Below are 22,440 nucleotides of genomic sequence, written 5' to 3' on the forward strand. Positions count from 1 at the left end.
CAGCCCCTCATTGATCTTCTGAGCATCCTACAGCTGGCATATGGACGGTCCCCACCCCCGTTCCCTGCCCTTTGCAGCTCCCAATAAGAATAAGTGCCATTGTCCAGTCTGTCAGCGCTGGGCAGAGCATGTCCCATGTATTAGATAATGTGTTCTCCACAGTCACTCGGTGAGGCAGCTCCTGTGACATTTCTCCTTTTCACAGATGAGGAAACCGAGGCTGAACTGATTGTCCAAGGTCATGGAATTGGCCAAGTGAGAAGGACAGGTGTTTAGCCCCAGGCTGTCCAAACGGCTTTGGAGTAGAAAAGTAGCAGAGAGGGAGGGAGCCAGCATTTATGGAGGACTCACTGTCTGTTATGTCATTTGCCCTTGTGATCTCCCTCAAGGAGGACCATGAACTTGGAGGGCTGAAGGTCAAACTCAAGTCCCTCTTGCTTTGGCCATTGCACCACTCAGACACCAGCAGCCAGGGGGTATCTGTTGATCTCAGAAGGCAGTAGTAGAAGACAGGGTCTGGGTTGGTTGTGAGTGAGTAGGGTAGCCTCCGGACTTTTGTCCCCTGGCTAGGGTAGCCATCCACCCCCAGCTGAAGCCACAGAGCCACCAAGGTGAGCACAGCTCCCAGGAGCACATGGCTCACCAAGGGGATCCTTGCGGGTCCCGCACGTGGTGAGCAGCAGGGCTGGGGAGCCGGCAGGGCTGCCCTAGTCTGACCTTGCTCCAGGCCCAGCTGCCCAGTGTCCACCCCCTGCTGCTGTGGCCGAGACAGCCCCCAGACACCGGCAGGGCAGGTGGCAATTATCCCCGGGCACTGATTACACCGCAGGGCCGGGCGGTGCCCCAAATAGCCCAGCAGCTGAGCCTGGTACAGGGCGTGGGGGAGGGGAAGGGTCCCACTGGGAAAGGAAGGGGCAGCGCTGACAGCCAGGTGGTGCAGATGTGTCGGGAAGGGCCATGGAGTTGGGGAGGATCTCATGCCAAGGCCTCTGCCTTTTGGGCAGTCCAGATGAGGTCCCACCACAGCAGACTGACCTAGGGAAATTTGATGGGACACATGCGACTAAATCTGGTGCCCAGCATGAGGGGCCATGCAGAGATGGCCTCACTGCTCGGCAGGAGGAGCAGTGGTGCCACTGAGGCCAGGCTGGCTGCCACCCTCCAGCCCTGGCCTGCTGTACCTCTGAGCTAATCCGGAGGGATCCCCAAAGAGAGTGCAGGGTCTCGGGCCACTGACTCCCCCTGCCCAGTAGGGCCAGACCCAGCTGCTTCCAATCTTGGCTCCCTCCCAGCCTCTGCCACCCCTCGCCTGGCCTGAGGCTGCAACTGCCCAGGCCCCAGGACTGGCAGTGCCAGCAGAGGGGCCCTCCCTCGGGGTCTTCCTCAACAGACGCGGCCAGGCGGCAGGGGGCTTCGGAGGCTGAGGGCCAGTAGCGGGGCCAGAGCCTTTAGAATGGGCACCCTGTGTAAGGACTGTCCTCAGGGCAGGGAGGCCTGCTTTGTCACCCCCTCCATTTCTAAGTGTTCTCCCCTCCCCCAGAGTGTGCCTTTCTCTGGGCCTCAGTTTCCTTGGGATGTCAGAGAGGGCTCGAGGCCTGCCGGGCCAGCACCACTGCAGTGGGCGCCGGGGGAGGACAGGAGCTCAGATTCCCAAGCAGTGATGGGGTTCAGTGGGCTATTCACCCCAAGCCTGGACCTGGCTTCCTCTGAGGCTGGCTTCTTGGCGAGCAGTGTGCAGGCCCAGCACAGCCGCATGGGAGGAGCATTGGGTGAAGGCAAGGAAGAAGAGAAACAGCCCCTTCCAGCGTGCACCCCATTTTCCCTCTTGTATAAGTGCAGATTCCTCTGCGCCGGCCCCTCCCACGTCACGAGCTGCAGCCTCGGCAGCTTCCCTCCTGCCTGCCAAGGGAGGGGGCTGAGCTGCCAGACCCCCCACCCCCAGCCAGCCACATCCCCAGAAGCTACAGCTGAGGGGAACCAGGCCTGAGGTTGCTCCCAGTATCTGCCAACTTGGGGACGAGGCGAGGCAGAAGCCTGGTTTCCCAGAGTCTCTGACTGAGGGGGTTGCGGAGACTCATGGTGCCCACTGTCCACACTCCTTCCCTCCACCCTGGGACACCCAGCGCCCCTCCGGCAGCACCTGCTGGGAAATGACCTGTGAGTTCTCTGGCCCCGGGTCAAAGAAGGAGGCTTGTCAGTGGCTCCAAACCACCTCTCCCAGCAACTCTGCTAATCCAAATAAGATAGGGAAAAGGCAGTGGGAGGAAATGATAGTTTCATGGTTATTTTCAGAAAGGAAACAAAAAAAAATGCAAACAGGAGCACACCCTGCATTTTGGTACAAAATCTAGGAGTCTCAGGGAGAGGAACCCACAGTTCCTCCTCCTTCTTGTCCTCTCACCAGCTGCTGGGGAGGGCTGCCTGGCTGTGGGGGCCTCGGGTGCTACCCCCCGCCCCCGGAGGCAAGGGGAGGTGAAGGGCTGCGGGAGGCAGGTGCTGGGAGAAGCCGGCAGAGAGCCTGGCCACAGAGGCAGGCCCGGAGAAGAAGCCAGGCATCTCTGTGCTGTGGGCAGACGGGGACCCACCCTCTGGGGGTGGCTAAGCAGAGCGGGGAGATGGCGTGGAGGGTGCAAGCGGAGAACCGGGCGGTTCTGGAGCTGCTGTCTGGGAAGCGCAGCGGCGTGTGCAGGATTGGTGGGCTGGGAGGGTGTGTTCTGGGAGCACAGCGCAGAGAGAGAGGGAAGCAGGAGCGTGTGTGCTTGTGGGAGAGTTGAGTAGGGCCGCTGCGTGCATGCGCGTGCAGGGCGTTCACAGAGAGGGGAGCCATGCGGCCAGCTCCACAGTGCTGCGTGGACAGAGGACAGAGCCTGGCTTCTTGTCCCCAGAGGGAATCTGGGCTTTACTGTCCAATCTCTGTGTTTCTCATGATGGTGTGTGGGGTGGAGCAGAGAAGGCAGCAGTGGCCTGAACTTCTGGGGGCTTTGTCTGTAGGCCTATTCGGTGGCTGTCACTCTTGCCGAGACCCCAAGGGTAGGTAGGAAGGTGTGGATGGGAGAGAATCAGGAGCTGAGAAGAGAGGTGGTGGCACAGCGACTAGGGACGCAGTGACCTCAGAATCCTAAGTGCCTGCAGAGGAGGTATTTATTCTAAACGCGAGGCAGAGACAGCGAGCTGAGAGCAGCAGGCCTAGGAGAACTGGAAAGGACCTTGGGAAATGAGCTGGCCCAGTGTCCTGCCTTGAGGCAGGAGAGATATTATTATCCCTACTTTACAGATGTGTCATCCGAGGCCCACAGAGGTTCATTGCCATGTCCAAGTTTCCATGACTGGTCAGGGAAGGAGGAGGGGTGGGGGTGGGCAGTGAGTAAGCTCAGGTGAGCTGTTGGGTGGTCTAGTTGGTGGCGGGTGTTCCAGGGAAGACAAAGTCAGGCAGAATACCAGGAAAATCCTGGTCCCAGGAGGCCCACAGGGCTTTGGAGGCTACCCACATGGAAGGCATGGAGCCTCCCCTCCCAGCCTGCTAAACCAGACCGAGCCCCGGGACCTGGGAGGGTTGGGGAGGAGATGGCAGTAGTGACTCAACTCATCCGACACAGGCTTGACCTAGGAGAGGTTGGGTAACCGGCAGACGCCGCAGTGGATGAGGGATGGAATAAATGGGTGATGGCTGAGATATGAGCGGGAGGGCGTGCCGGCAGGGAGGGGCCCTGGTTCCAGGCAGAGCTGGGGAGGAGGATGGGGAGGAGCACACTCGAGCTTTGGGGATGGGAAGAAGGAATGAGGTTCCGGTACCTTCAGAGAGGCCTTTGCTGAAGATGAGACCCCAGTAGGAGAAGCGGAGACTCAGATGGTGGGTTTGGGGCTAAAATCCCAAAACGGACAACACCCAGCAGTAGGAATTCTCAGGATAGACGGTGGCTCCATCCTGGACCCGGCCACTCCCCGTGGTGTTCCAGTCCATGTGCAGGAGCACGAGCTGGTCCGGGCACCGCAGGCCATTGCTTAGTATTTCTGGCATTGGGTTGAATGAGATCCCAATGAGAGGGCTGGATTACATGTCAATTTCTATACACTATTCAGGCAAATATGAGAGAAAACGGGTTTAAAAATATATTCCAAGAAACAAATGCAGCCATAGAACATTCCCCTACAGGCTGTGGCCAGGAGGAAGCAGAGTCAGGGAAGGCGAAATCTGAGCCCCTGGGGCACGTAGGGAAGGCGGAGGGAGCCGGTGCCCAGAGGGGCAGAGGCAGGATCTTGGATGCTGGGTCTCTGCAGTGGAGGCGGGTCTCAGGCATGGGTGCTGGGCCTGGGGTTTCTGCACATCAGGCTGAAGGTGTTGTATGGGTCCTCTACAGGGACCACTTGATTTTCTGGCAGCAACTTCAGGACGCAGAGAAGGATTGTGACTTTGTGAACATCCTACAGCTTCGTCCCAGTGTCAGAGCCAGGATCAGAAGCCAGGCCTCCTAACTCCCGGTGAGGTGCTGTGCAGAGGTGCACATCTGTTTCATGATCTGTGTTCTCATTGCAGGGAGATTTCAGTGCCCTAAGATAGAAGATAGAGTTTCTAACAGCGAAGCTGGGATTATTCCTGAGCCTGTCACCTCTGAGCCGTCTGAATCCTGTGTGGTTTTCTCACATGACCTAGTAAGAACAGTGACTGAGTTCAGACCTGGCTTCTAGCTCCACCTAGAAACATCTTCCCAGAATATATTCACCTGTCAAAGGAGAAAAGCGTCCCCACCTCCCTCCTCCAACAGACTTCTTCAGGTTTCTTGGACAGGACAGCTCTTTTTTTTGTAATTTGACATTCCAGTGGGTCCTGTCCACAATCCTGTGGTGCCCGGTATTAGCCCCATTGCACAGATGGGAGAACAGAGGCTCAGGCAAGTTAAGAGGTTGGCCCAGGGTCTAACACAGAGAAAGGCAATGCTGGAACAGAAGTGATATCTTGGTCTTTTGTCCAAGAGACTGGAGCTTTTTGAACAGAAGTAAAGGGGAAACAGGCAGATGGGCTGAGAGCAGGGAAGGTGGAGGTTTGGCCATGCCTGGAGCTGAGGGAGCAGAGTCTAAGTGCCCCAGGAGGGAGAGGACGTGGGTGGGCTTTCCTCCCACCGTACCCCCGCAGGTCCTGTGTGGAGGAGCTGGCTCCTACTCAGGCAGGGCAGGTGGAGATCACCTGGAGGGATGCTCTTCTACCTGGACCAAAAGAATCCAAAGACGGAGCCCCCCTCCCATCCTTCCCCCAGGCCCAGAAAAGTCTGCCCTGTAGCAAGGAGAAGCAACCAGAATGTAAACAGGGACGTGTCATCTGGGTTGGACAACTTCCACCAAGCCAGCTGGGCATACTCCAGAGATGCCAAGCTGCTATGTTGTTTCCCGGGGCCTGTGGGCCACTGGGATTTTCTCTTCCTCCTCCAGGAAAAGGACAAAGGAGCGAACAGCCCTGTGAGCCACCAGGCGAGCATCTTGGGGTAGTTCCACTCTACCTAGAGTCCAGTGAGATCATTTGAGGAGAGCCCTTGGCACAGCACTTGGCATGGAGGAAGTACTCAGCATGGCAGTGGGTTTGTTATGATTGGGGGACCCGGAATGTGCTTTCTGAGATCCTCCAGGAAGCCCCCGTCCCCCACCTTCACCTCTCACTGGACTGTGATTTAGGTCCCTTCCTATCAGGGAGCACCGTTATCAAGGCACCAGTCCCAATGTGTTGAAACTGTCTGTCCCTGTGTCTGCCTTCCTTGACAGCATGTAAGACCCCCAAGGGCAGGGACCGCGTCTTGGGCTGCGCGACCCGCCACCCCATGCCGAGTGCTGTGCCTGGCTTAACCCAGTTTTGGCAAATCTGTAGATGAACAAAGGAAATGTGAAGAGCTCTGGGTGATGCCAAGTCACCAGGGAAAGACAGAGACCAAGGGGAGCTTTTGGAGAGACAGGGATGGAGGACCAAAGAGGCTGGGGAGAGGAAGGAAGAAATTCTTTTTCTCAGGGATGAAATGATCCTAGAAATGACTCTACGAGATGGAGATTTGCAAGAATCCAGGGAAAAAGAGAGCTCGTGGCAAGGAGTATTGTGGATCAAGTAATTTTTGGGATGCCCCATCTTGCGTGTCCAGAACTCAGGGTACGGGTGAGAATGTGGCCATACTGGAAGAACCTGGCCGGCCACCAGCTCTTTGCCAAGGTGGGAAATGTGGCCAGTCCAGCCCCAGACAAAGGAGGGCTGGCTCTGCAGGAGCGATGTCTGAGACGTGAGACTAAAGGACAGTCCCACTCTAGGCTGGGCGGCAGGAAGAGTCATCCGTCTTACTGGGAACGTGGCACCAGGTGACTGTCAACAGGAAGAGGACAGCTCTTAGGCTGCGGGTCCTGAATGAGGCAGTTCTGTCTCTCCTTGGCCCAGCCGGAGTTTAGGCATCATAAGTGGCCTTTGGCACCTCAGACATGAAAGGAAGGTTCAGAGGGTGCAGTCCGGGGATTAGGAAGCCAAGCAGAGGGACGGGGGCTTTGAGGGCCGAAAGGGCAGGGCACCCGCAGCTCAGAGCTCGCTGCTGGCCTTCATCGTTTGTTGGCTTCTTTTGGACGCATCATTTCCTTTAAGGAGCACCATGATCTGATACCACACTGTCTCTCCGCTTCATCCCCTGGTGTGACTCCCTCCCTGCCGTCTCTCCAGCCACTCTGCTCCATGTTATTCCTCAAGTCGTCCAAGAACGCCACCTCCACCTCCTCAGAGGACCTTTGCACTTGCTGTGGCCTCTGCTGGGAAGGCTGTTCCTTAGATGTCCGCGTGGCCGGGCCCATCCCTTCCTGGGCCTGTGTGCCATGGCCTCCCTGCGAGGCCGCCCTGGGCCACCTGCTTGTAACTGGAACCCCCACCACCACCCAGCACTCCCCATTTTTCTTACTCTGCCGTATTTTTCTCCGCAATGCATGTCACAATCAGACACAACACATACTTGCTCATTTTATTTTTTATATTTTTTTTTTTTTTGCCCTGGAGAAAGTAAGCTTGGAGGATGCAGACCTTTTTGTTCACTGTGCCTAGAAAAATGTGGTGCACATGGCGAGCCCTCAACCAATATTTACTAAATAAACGAAGCCATCAACACCTTTCGGTGGGGCCCTCTGTGACCAATAGTCTGGATTTGAAATCTTAGCCTTGCATCTGCTAGTTGCGTTTCATTATCTGAAAAGGAGCACATTGGATTGCCAAGGGCCCTGCTGGCTGCAGGGTGTGGTGTGGCCTCTTAAAGTCCTTTATGACTCTACAAATCTAGGGGGAGTTGCCCAAGGTTGGGGAACACAAGGTGAGGGCCCTGCTGTCCACAATTCTCGATTTTCTCGCAGAACATCAATCACTGCCATTAAAGCCCTGGGTGCCACTTCTGCTCCCAAGCTAGGGCCAGTGCCATCGGCCCTGCGGCTGGAAGCTAAGAACTAACCATAAGGCCGAGGCCAAGGACCGATGACTAAGAACAAGCCTTAGATCAAGGGAGAGAGATGGACTGGGCAGAGCCCGGGCTGCTGCGTTTTATTTAAATCCCTGATAAGGATCAGGAAGTAGGTGACAGCCCAGTGACACATTAATTAACTTTGCAGATGATACTGGATCAGGAAGGTGTTACATCCACCCATCCCAGTGAGAGGGATAGGAGAAAAGGACCTGGGACAGGTCAGGAATTAGGCCAGGAAATGACAACAATGAACCTCAGCGGTGGCCAAGAGCAGGACTGGTATTCTCTGAGGGTGGAGTGGGGGTGGGGTGGAGAGGACCCATTCGCAGAATCCAGACATCCAGTGGATGGCAGGAGTCCAGCATGGTGGTGGTGGTGGGGCCACGAGGTCCTCTGGCTGTGTCTGGATGTATGCTCTGATCCCTGGAGGAGACCAAGCCCTTTTCCTTGCAACTGTGTTTGCAGGCTGGGGACAGGAGCAGGGACACGGGAGGTAAGTGGCACAGGCAGAGTGCCCACCATGAACCAGGCACCAGACTCAGTATCTCATCTGAACTCCACAACAGCAATGCTAGGACAAGAGGAAACCAAGGTTCACAAAGACTAAACTTGTTGACAGTCGTACTATAAGAAGGTGGCAGAATTGAGATTCAGCTCTAGGAGGGAGGTGATGTTTCCAAAGCAGGTTAAGGATCCCCAAGAAAAAAGCCAGAGTCGCTGCTGGGCTATCAAACTGCCTTCGACTCTCAGGACTGAAACCTGAGTAGGTAGCAAGTGCCCCAAAGAAGGTTTTCATTAGCACTCTGGGGTCCCAGGAGCACTGGAAGTTTTTTTCTGTCCCTCCTGCTGGGACGACCTGACCCAACATCCCTACGCAGGGACAGAAGGGAACACAGAGGGGTGAGTGACTGTCAGGCATCTGGACGTTCTGTAGGGGCAAAATGCTAAGAAGTAGAAAGTGTCATTGAGGAGATGCCAAAGGGCTTGAAGGTTTGGTTGTGTTCCGGTCACTAACTTCTATGCCTTCGGTGGGGACAGGCTGCTGATGGATTCTGGGCAGGTGGGCGACCACCCCCTGGGAATATAAGCCCGAGGACGAGGGCACCTTCCCCTGAGGGGGGCTCGGGCTGTCCCCTGCCTCCTAGGCGTCAGACATCCCTTTTCCTAGAGGGAGCTGAGAGGCGGAGCCATTCCTGAGACCATAGCTAGGATCTTAGTGAGTGACCCAAAAGGGAACCCCAAAGAACAAGTCCGTAGCTGAGCGGTCTCTTTCTGGTTGGGTCACAATGCCATGGTGAAAGGCCCAAGGCGCAGATGGCTGCAGGCCCTGGGCAGGCTCCATGCGACATGAGCGGGGCCCAGAGGGAACCACTGGAGCAACAACAGGACAGGAGGGCGTGTAGCCCCAGAGGCCCCAGGAATGGGGCAAAGGAGGGGGTGACAGGAGCCTCCTGGATGCCTGGGGTCCTGGGAAGGCATCTCTGAGGCCCAGAGAAAGGGCCCTCTCCATCCAGGGGCCTTGGGACCAGGGAAGCCACATGTCCCAACCCTGAGAGATTACACTAGGGGACCTCCCCGAGGCAGGACCCAGAAGCAGGTTAGGCAACATTAAAGAAACCATGTGGTGGTCTAACGCCCACCCAGCCTAGAAGTGAGAACATTTTTTGTTGACACTCTGGTGTGCAGCAATGTGGCCATGTTCTGTTTGCATTTGCTCCTCAGTAAGATTGCTTAGGAAACTTTCCTCTAGTCATCTGGGTGTTTGCTGGAGGGGAGGACATAGGGTTTCCTACCTGGGGTCAATGGCTCCTGGTGGCCAGCAGAGGAGCTGGCTAGGACTGCCCAGATTCCAGACCAGCTGCGATGGGGACAGGGACAGTTCTAGGACAGGAAGAGTTGGGCCTGGTCCTCTCCTGCCTGGGCAGGGACACGTCAGAGACTTTACTGCCAATTGGGGAAGGCCTTGTCACACTAACCCCCACTGTGGCCTACTCCTGCTCTTGTACAGGGCTGTGTAAAGGACCAATCTTTAAAAACATCAGAGATCAAGTAGATGGAAACCTTCACGCAAAAAGAATGGCGACACTCCAAGAGCCAGCACGCTGGGAGAAGCTGCCAGGGACAGGCGCTCTCCTGGCATCTGTGGCTGACGGTCAGGTGAGTGACAATGTGTGTCCTCAGGGACTGGTCTGACCAAGGGTCTCCTTCCCCTTCCTCTGGAGATCTCTTTCCTGTCCTCACAAACAGTGGTTTTTCTGAAAAGAACCCCTTGGGATAAGTTTGGGATTGTGATCTATATTTAAAACCCCATGGCACCTTTTGGGAAAGTCATTTACTTCCCCCCTAGTCCTTAAGATTTTGCCAGTAGTGTTGCTAGTTTTGGGGACACACAGAGACCTCCTGCTTTTCCCAGGCTTATTGTTCCAGAATGCCAGGGAAGCCAGCCGGGGCCAGGATGAGGCAATGCACAATCCCCCGATCTATAGCAGGTAAGTTCTGGACCAGCAACAGGGATCAGAGCTATGGCCTTCGATCCCTAGCACAGCCTTGCCACTCTTGCTCCTGTGCCGGTGAACGTCCTGTGCAGACACACACTTGCGCACACGCACCAGCACGCGCCACCTCCACCGCCACCACACGGAAACAGATGCCGCCGTTCGCCCCATGTTCTCTTAAAGCATCTCCTCATTTGTACCCAACCCCAGTTCACCAAGTACAACTTTGCAGTCATCACTTTCAGTATACCACTCCTGAGGGGTATGTGTGCGCACGTGTGTGTGTGTGTGTGTGTGTGGCCTCCTTTCATTCACCCCCAAACACCTCAGGGGCTGCTTGGAAGGAGCTCTGCCTTACTTCCAGGCCTGGCTTTGCCCCAGGGCCTCTTTGCAAAGCCTCCACCGATTTCTTCTTGCAATAGCCCCATTCAGGCCTTCCCTCCACCTTCTCCCCACTTCACCCCTAAGTTTCAGGGTTGAGTCTCATCTCCCCAAACATTTACAAATCCCAGGCAGGTTGGGTAGCTGGTGTGATGCTATCTGGGACAGCCTTATCTAGCTCTAAATCGTGAATCAGTGATTACACCACACAGGGCTGGTGCCAGCCAGGCGGGCTGCCATCTTGCCAAGTAACCCAGTGGTTGAACCAGGTTGGGTTGAGTAACATCCACCAATGGGAAGTGAGTTTATTAATCATGCAGCATAGTACACTGTTGACGAAAGTGTAACTCTGAAGGCCTGGTGTGATTGGAGAAGGTGTAGGTGGGACTGGATGCTAACTATGAAGACACCCAGTGACAGTATCTTCCTCTGACACTGTGCACTTGAAAAACACTTAGAAATCTAGAAGGGAGCATCTAGTTTAAGAGATAAATTTTATGCTCAATTATTAGGACTTTTCGGCCATCTTGGATTCCCTTTGTTAAGAAAAAAGGATGCCTCCACATGTCTGTAAGTAAAAAGCTGTAGTTTGGAATTTTGAAAGTTTCAAGAGGGTAAGAGAAGGGCATTCAAGATGGCAACCAGTGACCTAGAATTGTGTGGGTGCGAAGATTTAAGATTCCATACTGCATTCTCTTTGCTCATCTCTTACTTCAAAAACATTCTCCTCTAAAGCCACAGCCTACCTCCTCCACCCAGGCCTCAACTCTTGGCGACTACAGTCAACCTGAAACACCACCCATGTTTTTCACTGCGATGGGCCTGCTTTGGAGCTGCAGGAGCAGTTTCTGAGCAAGGACATGCACGGTATTTCTGTTACTTTGTGACTCGCCTGGTCTGGTCCTTGGGGGCTGAGACATGGACCCCAGTCCCAAACTGGTGCGACACTTATGCAGCCCAGTGTTATGTGCCTTAAACTAGGGTGAGGTGGAACATAGGTGACAAACACTGCAGAGAAGCTCAGGTGAGTTTTTTAGAGGGCAGGCAGGAAGAAAGGGAGGGGGAGAGGACTGATTTGTCCAAAGACTGTTCTAGAACAAACCTCAAGGGATAAAGGAGTCGAAAGACTATAGGGAACAAGGTGAGGGGAGCATGCACAAGGCTGGAGAGGCATACACAGAAAGGAAGTGGGGGAAGCCTACTTCCTTGCCAGAAATGGAGAAAGCTTTCAGGCCGGCAAATGAACTAATTAAGGGATGAGGAATGTTCTGGGGAAGATAGCTTGTAGGGTAGGGAAAGCTTCGCTTTGATGAGAGATAGAAATCACAAGATGCAATGGGTTGATGCTACATAAACATTCTCTGTGTGTTTTCCAAATCCCAAATGTCCTTCCTTTTCTTAAAAGCATCAGACCCCTGAGTCATTTGTAAGAGTGATTTTTCAGCCATGACCTCTTTTACCAGGCAGCCACCAATAGTGAGTCCTGTCCAGGCAGGATTCAAGTTGTAGAACTTTCAGACCCGATTTTCCCCAATTATCTGACCACAAAAGAGCCGCCAATCTCTCTGGTTATCTTGCCAACCCTGAAGAACCTCTGTCAAGCCTCCACCTGTTTTTCAGGCTCCAAAAGCTTTAGCAAGAGAACTATTCAATGTGGCTGTAGAGGCCCTCCAGGGTCCTATTGTCCCTACGGCCATCAGAGAAATAATTTGTAAACCAGGATATCCCTGCCCTTCTACCCCCAAATACCCATTGGAAACCAGAGAGAAGGTTCTAGAAGATTCCAGTCATCAGCTCTGACTCCGTGAGTTTATCTAGCCTGTACCTTCATCTAATCTCTCTGGCAGTTCAAGGCTGCCAGAAGGGTGGAGAAGAATCTTCTTCTAGAACCACAGTAAACACTCAAAACTGTATTTGAAAGAACCTGCACAAAATTCTGACCAACTTCCAATAACACCAAGTTCCACGGTTCCCCTTTGAGAGTTTTCAGAGCAAGAAACGACAAAACCAGGCATAACAACCTATCAAGCAAACCACCAGCCAAAAACAAACCAAGACAGAAAAAAACAAAAAACAAAAACAGGCCAAACCAAAACTTTATGCTACAAAAACAAGAAATAAAATAAGGAGATTTCTAGGCCAGCTGATTGTCAGCAAACACAATATATTTACTGTATTAGCATTTGCTCACAGTGCAAATGGTACAACATTACACCATTTCAATATTTCGGTTTTTAAAAATGCTGTTTTCATGAACTATATTATATTGGCATAACAACGTCGTGACAGAGGAGCAAATGAAATGTTGGTGAAGAATTTCACCTTTTCACAATATCAAGCATATTTTTTAACCTTAGTATAAGGTACTATAAATCCAAGAAATAAAAACATCCACAAAATATATTACATCTGGTTTGTCTTTTTCTAAGTACTCAACTTTATACAAAAGTCTTTCAAAAAATATCATTCCCCATAGGTTTTCCTGTTTAAAACCTGATTTTTTTTCTCTCAGTTCACATAAGTTAGAGTGCATTTTCTTTTGTTCTTTTTTTTTTAAAACATGCAGACATATAAAAAAATCTGGATAGCACAACCTTTTGGCAACAAAGTTATTTTTCTCTTAGTTTAGCTTAAATGTCTGAGAACAGTTTTATTAAAACAAAGGAAAACTCAGAGTTATCATGCAGTGACATGCATATACCAGAAGGAGCAAGGAAAAAATATTAAAGGATATCTGATTCCTCCTTCCAGCTTTGAAGTGACCAAAATTTTTGTTTTTTAATAATCATCACATTATAAAAAGTATTCAGCAAAATACTGTCTCTGCAAAGAAAGATTTTACCCTTCAGCTGAAAAAATATGGGCCCTCCCATCAAACTTCATCTTCTTCTCTCTCCTTCTACAAAAAGTCCAAGTACCTGGAAATTCACACCCCCCCTGCTCTTTGATTCCCCCCCATTTCGCTACAAGTCCTTTTAGTATATTTATCCACCACCAAAAAAGGTGCTTTTTTTTTTCTTTATAAAAAAAAAAAGTGGGAAACGCATAAAGTGACTTTAAAAACAGACATTCTGTAAACTCCAGACCTTTGTTCCTTCTCTCTGGGCAGCTTTACTGACCGCAGGAGAAATTCGCTAATAGGAACAGTACATTCAGTCAAGACTGTGCTGGAAGCTGTGTCAGAGAGCAACCTTCCCTACTACTCCACTTCAAAAGAGCCACCCTGTTCAAGAAGTGCTGGGCAGGACAGCTGGGGAAGAGGGGGTGCCTGAGAAGAGGTGAGGTAGGGCGGGGAGAAGGTGAGGCTGGGATATGGAAAAGAGACACCTCATTCATCAACATGGATTAATGAAAAAAATCCCCGTGTCTTTGAGGAGAATTTGGACAGAGATGTATGTATGCATATCCACACACATATATGTACAGATATGTGTATGTCTATAGCCACACATACATACACACATAAGTAAATACAATCTCATCAGTTAACATTTTCATAAAAAATACACCATTTAAAGCTGTATACACCTACAAATTCTCTTTATCTCAGTGCACTGCACTGGATCACCAAATACCTTAGAGATTTTATTTTGCTCAGAATACATACTGTGTGTTACATATATGCATGTGTGTGCATCTACACACACATACACACACGTACACACACACCCTGTACATCTATTTAAATTCTATCTGATGTGTTGGAGGTGACAAAGGGCAAGACCGAAGCCAGCTCTCTCACGCATGGTGGGAAGGAGGGTGAGAGGGAAAACAGAAAGCTGAGTGGATGGGCGAGGCCTGCCTTTCTGGGAAAAGATTTGGGAAGAGACGGGGAGAAGGCTTAGAAGAGGGGGGGAAAGGCGGGGAGGAAGGGCAGAGAGCGAATTCAGGAACATTTTTAAAAGTGGGGCCGAGAAAATACAAGTGTGTGTATATATTTAAAGGCAGGCTCAGTGATGGCTGCTTTTTCTCCCCGCAGATCAAACTGCCCTGAGGCCTAAGAGGGAAGCGCTCGGAAAAGGAGGGGTTCTGAGGGGCCAAACCCGAAGCGGCGACAGCGGCACCGCGGCGGCGGCATCCGAGGCATTTCTGTAAGAAACATTATTTCAGAGCAGATGGAAGACCATCTCCTCCGGCCACGTGCAGGCCCCCAGCCTGGGACATGCCCCAGCGGCCTGGGGACCCAATGTGGGGAAGAGTTTGGGGTAGACACAGCCCAGTTCAGCTCAAGAGTCTCACACACACGCGCGCGCGCGCGCGCACATCCACACACTCATCCACACACGCACACGCGAGCACGCACACTCTCGCGCGCATCCCCGCACGCAGGCGCGCGTGCGTGCGGCGGGCAGCAAGCTCTGCGCTTTGGTGCGCTTCTTACCCCCTCCCCCTCTCGAGTCTTCGAGGGGGAACGGAGGGAAACACGGGGGAAACAGTGAGGTGTTTGGGTTGGGCGAGGGTTGGGTGGGCTCCGCCTTCAGTCCCCCGCAGGTCCTTGGCCCGGCCCGGCGGCCCCTGGATCAAGGCGATCCGGCTGAACAAAGCGGGCTAGACGCCACCTTTCCGCCCCCACGCCTTGGCTAAGGAGGGGACAGCTAGGGGAAGGCGCCTCCAGCCCTGGCCCCTGACCGCTGGCCGGTGTGAAAGGGTGGGAACCGGGGGCATCGCAGGGGAGCAAGGGGCCGCACGTCCATGGAGAGGCCAGGGTGCGGCCCCTGCGCCTCCGTGGCTGGCTTTCCCGCTGCTTTCAGGCGAGCAGCCGGAGGCACTGAAGGGGAAAAGTGGGGATCTGGGAGCCAGAGCCTCAGGCGCAGGTGGTGACCACGGGGGCCAGGGACACTGGGGGCGCCGAGGACGCCGAGGACGCGCCCCCCTTCTCCGCCTTCTTCTCCTTTTGCTTGAGGTGGATCTTGGCATGGCGCTTGCGCTCGTCGCTGCGCGCAAACTTGCGCCCGCAGAACTCGCAGGCAAAGGGCTTCTCGCCCGTGTGCGTGCGGATGTGAGTGGTGAGGTGGTCGCTGCGGCTGAAGCTCCGCATGCAGATCCGGCACTGGAAGGGCTTGTGGCCCGTGTGGATGCGCAGATGCCGGGTCAGCTCGTCCGAGCGGCTGAAACGGCGGTCGCAGCCCTCGGCAGGGCACGCGTGGGGCCGTTCGTGGAGCGGGGTCTTGCTGGGCCGGTTGGGGTACTTGCGGGGCCGGATGGGCTTGAGCGTGAGCGGCGGCTGGGGCAGGCTGCCGAAGCCCGGGTGGATCTGCTTGTCTTTGAACGCCTTGATGGTCTCCAGAGGGGTAATGGGGGGCGGGTTGACCCGGATGGGGTCCATGCCCTGGAAGGGCTTGTGCTCCGGAATGGAGCCCATGTCGTTGGGGTGGTGGTACAGGTTGTAGTCAGGAATCATGGGGAAGAGATTGCTGTCCAAGGCCGGCTTGGCCGATTGGTAATCCTGGGGAGAATAGGCGAGCCCGGGGTTGCCCTGGGGGTCGTGGAAAGACACAGGCTCCGAGTAAATATCGCCACAGTTGGAATAAGGGGGCAGCGCCGGATACATGGCCTCCACGTCGCCCTGCGGCGGCTGCACCATGCTGGCCGTGGACGTCTGCGTGCTGAGCGCCCCTGAGGCCGGGGGCACCCCCAAGATGCCGGCGCTCATGAGGCTAATGATGTTGTCCTGGCACCAGTTGGAAGGGGAGTCGAAGGCGAACTTTCCCAAGTAGGTCACGGTCTTGTTGCCGGGGGCTGGCTGGAAGGAGCCCGAGTAAGAGAGTTCCGGGTTGGGCTTCTCGTTGGTCAGACCGATGTCCATCACATTCTCTGCGGAGAGCGGGGGAGAGAGGGGAGGGGTGAGTGAAGCCGAGCCGGCTCCGGGCCGCGGCGCCCAGGTCCTTGCCCAGGTGCTGAGGGTGCGGCCGGGTGGAGTGCGCAGCGCATGGGGTAAGAGGAACGCCGAGCCCGGCGCAAAGCGGGCGGTGCCGCGCTCCCAGGCGCAACCTGGATACAGCAAAATACTACGGATCGGGGTGTGGAGTGGCTGCGGCACACACACCGCACAAGCCGCGCACACACTCACGTACCACACACACGCGCGCGCGCGCGAGCAGCATTGTTGTTCTTCCCGAGGTGGGGCGGGCAGGTAGCTGCAGCTACAGGTAGTTTCAGACCCGGAGCGCGCCGGGCTCTCGCTCTCCAGCGCACACAACTCGGCCTCTTCCCCCGGCCCTGTCCGCTCCAGGACGCCGCGCCTTTCCCGCCCCGGAGATGCCCCCTACGCTCGCTGCGCCCGGGTCGCCGACCCAGAGCGCTCCGACGCTTTGTCCTCGGAGCGTAGAAGGGTGCCGCCCTCAAAGGGAGCTCTCCCTTCGCCTCCCCGGGCCCCGGCCTCCTCCGGGCCTTACGGAGCTCTCGGCTCTTGCTGGAGGGGAAAAGCCTAGCTCCAGCTAGGAAGGGTGGAGGGCGGCGGAAAAGCGGCCCGTGTCTCCATGGCGGGAGCGGCCGCCCCTTCCCAAGCTCCCCAGCCCCGGGATCGTCCCCCGTGTCAGCCCCCCCGCCCCGCGAGTGGGCCCCCTCCTGCTCCCCGCCGTCCCCACACCCCCACGGCTTTGCTGAACGCCCCGGAAAGGCAGCGTCGCAGTACCTCTCCCACCGCGGGGACTCCACGCCGCACATGGCTCCATCCCGGGTGGGAGGCTGAGGGAGTAAGGGGGGAGAGCGCGGGTGAAAAAGACGCTGGGCTCCTCCCGGGAAGGGGGCGACAGCACCACGCCTTGCGCGCAGCCCGGCGATCGGGCCCCCTGCGTGAGGAGGGAGAACCCCACAGCCGCTCGCACCTACCTCCCTCCGGTCGGCGGCTGCCCCCACCCGGGAGAACCGAAGCCTCTACCGTGGCGTCGCCAACCTAGCCTTCCCGATGGGGAGGGCGGGAGGAGTGGGTGGGAAAAGCAACTCGCCCCCCGGAAAATTCCCAGCGCGCCCCCCATCTCTCCATCCATTTATCCATGCATCCATCCATCCATCCATCTCTCCATCCATCCATCCATCGCGAGGTCGTTCCCTCCTCCTCTTCCTCTCCCTTTCCTTCCTCGCTGCCTCCCCGCCTCCCCGCCGCCCTTACCTGTAGCCATCTGATTGTAATGGGCTACCGAGTCGCTGCTGCCGGAGAAGAGGTTGAGCGCGCTGGGGATCTCCTCGGGGTATAGATTGTCAGGCAGTTGGTTTAGCAAACTGCTCATGGTCACCGGCAGCTTCTCGGCGAGTTTGCCGGTCATAGCACTCCCGAGCTGCCGCCGCCGCCGCCACCGCCGCCACCGCCGCCGCTCGCTCCTAACGCAGCTTCCAGGCAAGCGGCATCCGAGAGGCGATCCGTGGTGCAGGGGAAAAGCATGCGAGAGGGAAAGTTCGGGGGGAGGGGGGAGGGAAGAAGGGAAGGGATGGGCCAGGAGAGGGGAGCTTCTCTTTTTGGGGGAGTGGGTGGGAGGGTGGGTGGGAGGGGGGCAAAGGGGGTAATCCTCTGGGGTGTCTCAGCTGGTGCCGTATGAGGCTGGGTCGGGAGGGGGGGTGGGGCGTGTGCGGGGGGGTGGGGTGGGGGCTGGGCTGGGGGGGATCTCGGCGCGAGGGGGTCGGACGCGGCCTCAGTATTGATCTCACAAACAGACACGCGCCCGCGGCCCCCCCGCCCCCCGATCTGCCACCGCCACCGCCGCCGCTGCCGCCGCCGCTGCCGCTGCCGCCGCCGCTGCCACCACCACCACCAGCCCCGCCGCTTCCTAGCAAGCTCACTGCTGCCCAAAAGCTCCCAGCCAGGGAACTCCACCAGCCTATTTATCTGAGCCCCGGGAAAGCTCCGTGACGTAGCTGCCCATATATGGACAGACAAAGCCCAGCCGAAGGGGCGCGACGTCACAATGGAAGCTCCTCACAATGGAACATTAGAAAGCAGGAAGCGGGCCGCAGCCAACGTGCGGCGCCCGCACCGCTCGCCGCTCTTAAAAAAGAGAGAGAAAGAGAGAAATAGAAGGGAAGAAAGATAGAAAATGCGAGAGAGAGGAAAGGAGGAATCGGCTGAGCGCAGAGCACGTAGCGTGGAGTTGAAAACCGAGGAACTTAAGTGTGTGTTTGAGGTCTGCATTAGGACAGCGCGTTAAGGGCACGGTGGGCGGCGGGGTGGGGTTGTTTGCAAGTGGCCGCCAACACCCCCAGCAGGAAGAAAGAGCTGAAGACACCTGGCGAGGTCTCTTTGCAGCCTGGGCACCGCTGGGGAGCCCGGGCGCTGTGCGTTCCCACCCTGTTCCTGCAGCGCCCCCCGCGTCGGGACCCTACCCGAGATTAGAAGGGAGTACTTCTTGGGGTCTGGGGGGGCTTCAGGGTGTCAGGATCCCTGGGTCCACTATCCCAAGAACTTTTGTGCCCACTTGACTCTGATTCTCCGCCCACACCCTGCCCCTCCCTGGGCCCCTGACCCCGCTGTGACTCGGGCTCCGTGCAGCAGCCTGGAGATCTGCAGCGCAGCGGTTGTGCCAGAGGCGAGAGCCCGGTACATCTGGGGTCAAGAATGTGTGGTTTTGGTGAAAAAGAAGAAGGAATAAAGTTGAGGGGATAGAAAACACGTGCACCGAATCCCTGGTAAATTTCTCTAACGGTTCGAAAGCAACCCCTTTGGCCACAGGATGGCAGGAGGGCCCAGCAGGCCCGGTGCTGTCGCTGTCTATTGCTGCCTGCGAAGAGCCCGCCGCTGAGTTGCAGCACGAGGACGCTGAACCCACAGTCCCTGAGCCTCGCGGCGGCCTCCCCTAGTCTCTGCCCTCCCCCTCGCCTTCCACAGGGCTGTCCCCATTGCTGCCTGCCGGCGCTCTGCAGTCAAGGGCAGCCAGAGTGCCGACCCCGAGCGCTGCCACCTCCCAGAGCGGCAGCGGATCCCGGGGGCGGCTGATGTGTTCCCCCAGGCCTGCTCCTGGGGCGCGCGGCCCGGCCGCGGCGAGGGGGAGGAGAGGAAGGGAGCATGGAGGTGCGACCCCAAATCACTCCGGCTTGACGGGGGAGGATTCCCTCCTTGGTGGCCGCGTGGGCGCGGTGAATCCCGCGTCCCCTGCTGCAGAGTCGGGGTGGGGGGGACGCGCCTTTCCCAGGGGGAGTGGGAGTGTCGACAAGGAGGAAGAGAGGATCCCCGGGCCTCACGCCGTGGGAGGGCCACGCAGGCCGGGACGTGTGGGAGGAACTCCCGAGCTGCACATCGTCGTGGGGGCGGATGACAACCTCGCTCCCCTCCCCTCTACTTCGCTCAGGGGAGAGCCGGGATGGGAGGGCCGGCCTCCCCCCTCTTCTCCACTTCTTGGGAAAGGAGGGATTCCCGCCGCCCGCGAGCCCCTCTCCCCCACCCCGCCGCCTCTCGCGCCAGGCTCCCCACTCGGGTACCGGAGAGCCACAGCGCCCCCGGGCTCTCCTCCGCCCGCGCGGCGCGGGCAGGGAGCGCGCTGCAGCGGTCCCGCGCTCCGGCCGGAATCAGGGCATGCTGCGCCTCCCGCCCCCGGCTCCTTCCCTGGGGGGCGAGCGGCCGGTCGGGGGCGTGGGCGGCGGTGTGAGCCGGGCTGGGCGCGGGCGGGGCCGGGCGGCTGCAAGGAGGGTCGCCGGGCGGCGGGCCAAGCCGGGAAGAGCCATACAAGGAGCGGATCCGGTGACGCGCCGGCCGCGCCCCTTCTTCTCGATTTGGCTGCCGATTCCGGTCCCCGGATTTGCATATTTTGGCATCCAGTGGAAAAGGAAAAAAGAACGGAACCCGCAGCCTTTAAAGGAACCGCACAGGCTGTAGCGTCACCCAGGGAGGCGGTCTGGGTGGCATGAAAAATTAGCCAGCGGCTCTGGCCTCCGGCCGTAGAGCCTGGCAGCAGGGGTGGGGCGGGGAGCGGCGGCCACCGGCGAGCTGCGGGCGCGCCAGTCCCAGTCCCGGCCTCTCTGGGGCGCTTCCTGCTGCACGTGCACCCAGAGGCTGCGGGGGTCTCCGCGCGTTTCTGCCCGCGGACCGGAGGCGCCATGCGGCCCTGGGCGAGCGGCAGGCCCCGGATTGACTGCAGTGCCCATGCCTACTCGCTCGGGGCAGAGCTCAGGCTACCGGGGTGTTGGCAAGGAAGGGCGAGGCCTCTGGGCCGCCCAGCTCAACTCCGGAGGACTCCACGATGAGACACCCACTTCCCACCTGTAGGGATCTCTTCCTAGGAGGGGAATGCAGAGTGAGGGGCTAGAGACCCCCGTTCGGTAGGGGCCTGCATCTAGAAAGGCTGAGGCAGTAGAAGCATTTGGGATACTTGAAAGCTTCCAGGGCCCCAGAGACGGTGGAGGAGTGCAGCCACTCCGGAGGTGGCCCCCAAACACTTCTAGGTTCTCTGGACTTGTTGCTGCCAAAGAGACGAGCAGGCAGCAAGCTTTGCCAGCCTGCAGCAGGGCCTGCTACAGGTTGGCAAGATTGAATAGGAGTGTTTGGGGGCAAGATGCCTTCCCTCTCCTTTATACCAGTTCTTTGCATAAAATAGGAAACTTCTATTCTTTTAATAGTCATTAAAGCTTCAGTGTGACCTTGGGCAAACTTCTGAATTTTTTTCTTAGTCTCAGTTTGTTTCCTTGTCTGTAAATTGGGATAATACCCTATCCCTCAGAAAGAATTAAACTAGAGAATCCTCCTGGAATACTTATGCTGGACCCCTAGCAAGCACTCAAACAGCAATTATGGTTACACCGCATTCTCCCCCACCCTACTGTGTCCTAGGAGTGAATTTAGGTAATATAGGGCCAGGTCTACAACTCCATCACAGACCAGTGTGATCAGATACAAGAAATGTTGATGCTTATTATTTAGGGGGGAAAAAGAAATTCCTATTTTTCCCCGGTACCTGCTGGGCACTGTGCCAATCTAGGGATGATTAAGGAGTGGTGCCTGTTCTGAAGCCCAGACATGAACTGAGCCCTCAACAGCTGGTGGTAACACAAAGCAGGGTAAAAGAAGTCATCCATTGCTCTTTAATAGTCTAGAGCACCCTTTCAGATTTTGCAGGGCATGACTGTGGCTCCTGGAGTAATATAGGTGATCCTGGTGCCTTTCTGTCTCTCCTCTGTGTGTGGGGGGTGGGAGATGGGGGGGTGGGGGGAGCCTGTCCTGCAAGCTCAGGCCCTCCCTGTCTGGGCCCGTTCAGGTTGCAGCCTGCACAAGTGTCCACTGTCAACCTGGATGATGGTGGCAGATGGAGGCCAGGGTTCTGTGGCAGGAGGGGACAACCCTGGGTGTGGAGCAGGGGTAGGGTGTTTGGAGTGAGTGGCTGTTTTGTAAACTAATAGCATTCTCCCTTCTGGTTGCCAAGCTTTGAATTCAGAATAGAAAAATGTTTTTCTCCTTCTCTCCATCTTGGTTTCCTCTCTCCCTCCTGAACAGGGGCTGAGGGTTTTTGTCTCAGTTTTATTGGTGGGCTGCAGCAAGACTGCCAAGGGCCTAATTACCTGAACTCTAAGCCCTGAACTTGCTGGGGAGCGAGCAGGCACTGGTTCAGACGTCCTCGCCCTGGAGAGGTGAGAGGCGGCAGGCCCCTCTGCAGCAGTGCCAAGGCCAAGGCCGCCCAGCCCACCGGCTGCCTGGCTCTCCTGTGCAATCCACTGGCCTCACCACCTGCACTGGGGGGCCTGCTGTTGCTGTGGGGGCAGGGGTTGGGTGTGTTTGTCTTGGTGAAGGCAAAGAAAGGAGGAGATGTGGCCCCCTAAATCCACTGCAGAAAATAGGCAACATTGCAGCTCTGTCTTGGTCCTTCATTCTATAGTCCCTTCTGCCCTCTGACCTCTAGTCCCCCTTTTTGCTAAAGATGCCCACTTCTTCTCTGCTATCTTACAGGAAAGAACCCCTGAGCCCCCAAATTAATTCAACCTGGGGTGTTAGCGATTTAATGTATTGCCCTTCTCAGAGAGTATTTGCATTTGGAAAAATAATGCCTAGAGAGGGTAATAAATAACCCCCAGGAATGAAGCCCAGCACTTAGCCTAATGCCTGGAGAATGGTAGGTACTCATTAGCACTGGTGGAATGAGATCGGGTTGTGGTACTTTAAGCCCAGGGACAAGGAGTGAGAGGCTTGG

General features: G+C 56.3%; 1 protein-coding gene across 2 annotated transcripts; it reads right to left on the bottom strand.

Annotated features, from left to right (window-relative positions):
• Positions 1 to 12,482: 12,482 nt before the first annotated feature.
• Positions 12,483 to 17,686, bottom strand: EGR3 (early growth response 3). Of its 2 annotated transcripts, XM_012739328.2 has the most exons (3): positions 17,448 to 17,528; positions 16,971 to 17,023; positions 12,483 to 16,150 (listed from the first exon to the last, which is right to left on the bottom strand). In XM_012739328.2, the coding sequence occupies exons 2-3, from the start codon at positions 17,008 to 17,010 to the stop codon at positions 15,141 to 15,143; spliced, it is 1,050 nt and encodes a 349-aa protein (XP_012594782.1). In that variant the 5' UTR covers positions 17,011 to 17,023; positions 17,448 to 17,528; the 3' UTR covers positions 12,483 to 15,140. The 2 variants fall into 2 exon arrangements, with proteins under 2 accessions (XP_012594782.1, XP_012594781.1); XM_012739327.2 differs by lacking the exon at positions 16,971 to 17,023 and having other exon boundaries at positions 17,448 to 17,686.
• Positions 17,687 to 22,440: the final 4,754 nt, after the last annotated feature.

The sequence above is a fragment of the Microcebus murinus genome, chromosome 24 (assembly GCF_040939455.1).
Source record: "Microcebus murinus isolate Inina chromosome 24, M.murinus_Inina_mat1.0, whole genome shotgun sequence".
Lineage (NCBI taxonomy): Eukaryota > Metazoa > Chordata > Mammalia > Primates > Cheirogaleidae > Microcebus > Microcebus murinus.

What these genes read in the sequence shown, in the direction of transcription:
- EGR3 (XM_012739327.2), bottom strand. Translation starts at nt 17,601, where the DNA reads ATGACCGGCAAACTCGCCGAGAAGCTGCCGGTGACCATGAGCAGTTTG. An exon ending in TTACAATCAGATGGCTACAG is followed by an intron (nt 16,151 to 17,447) that starts GTAAGGGCGGCG and finishes CGCTCTCCGCAG; the next exon opens with AGAATGTGATGGACATCGGT.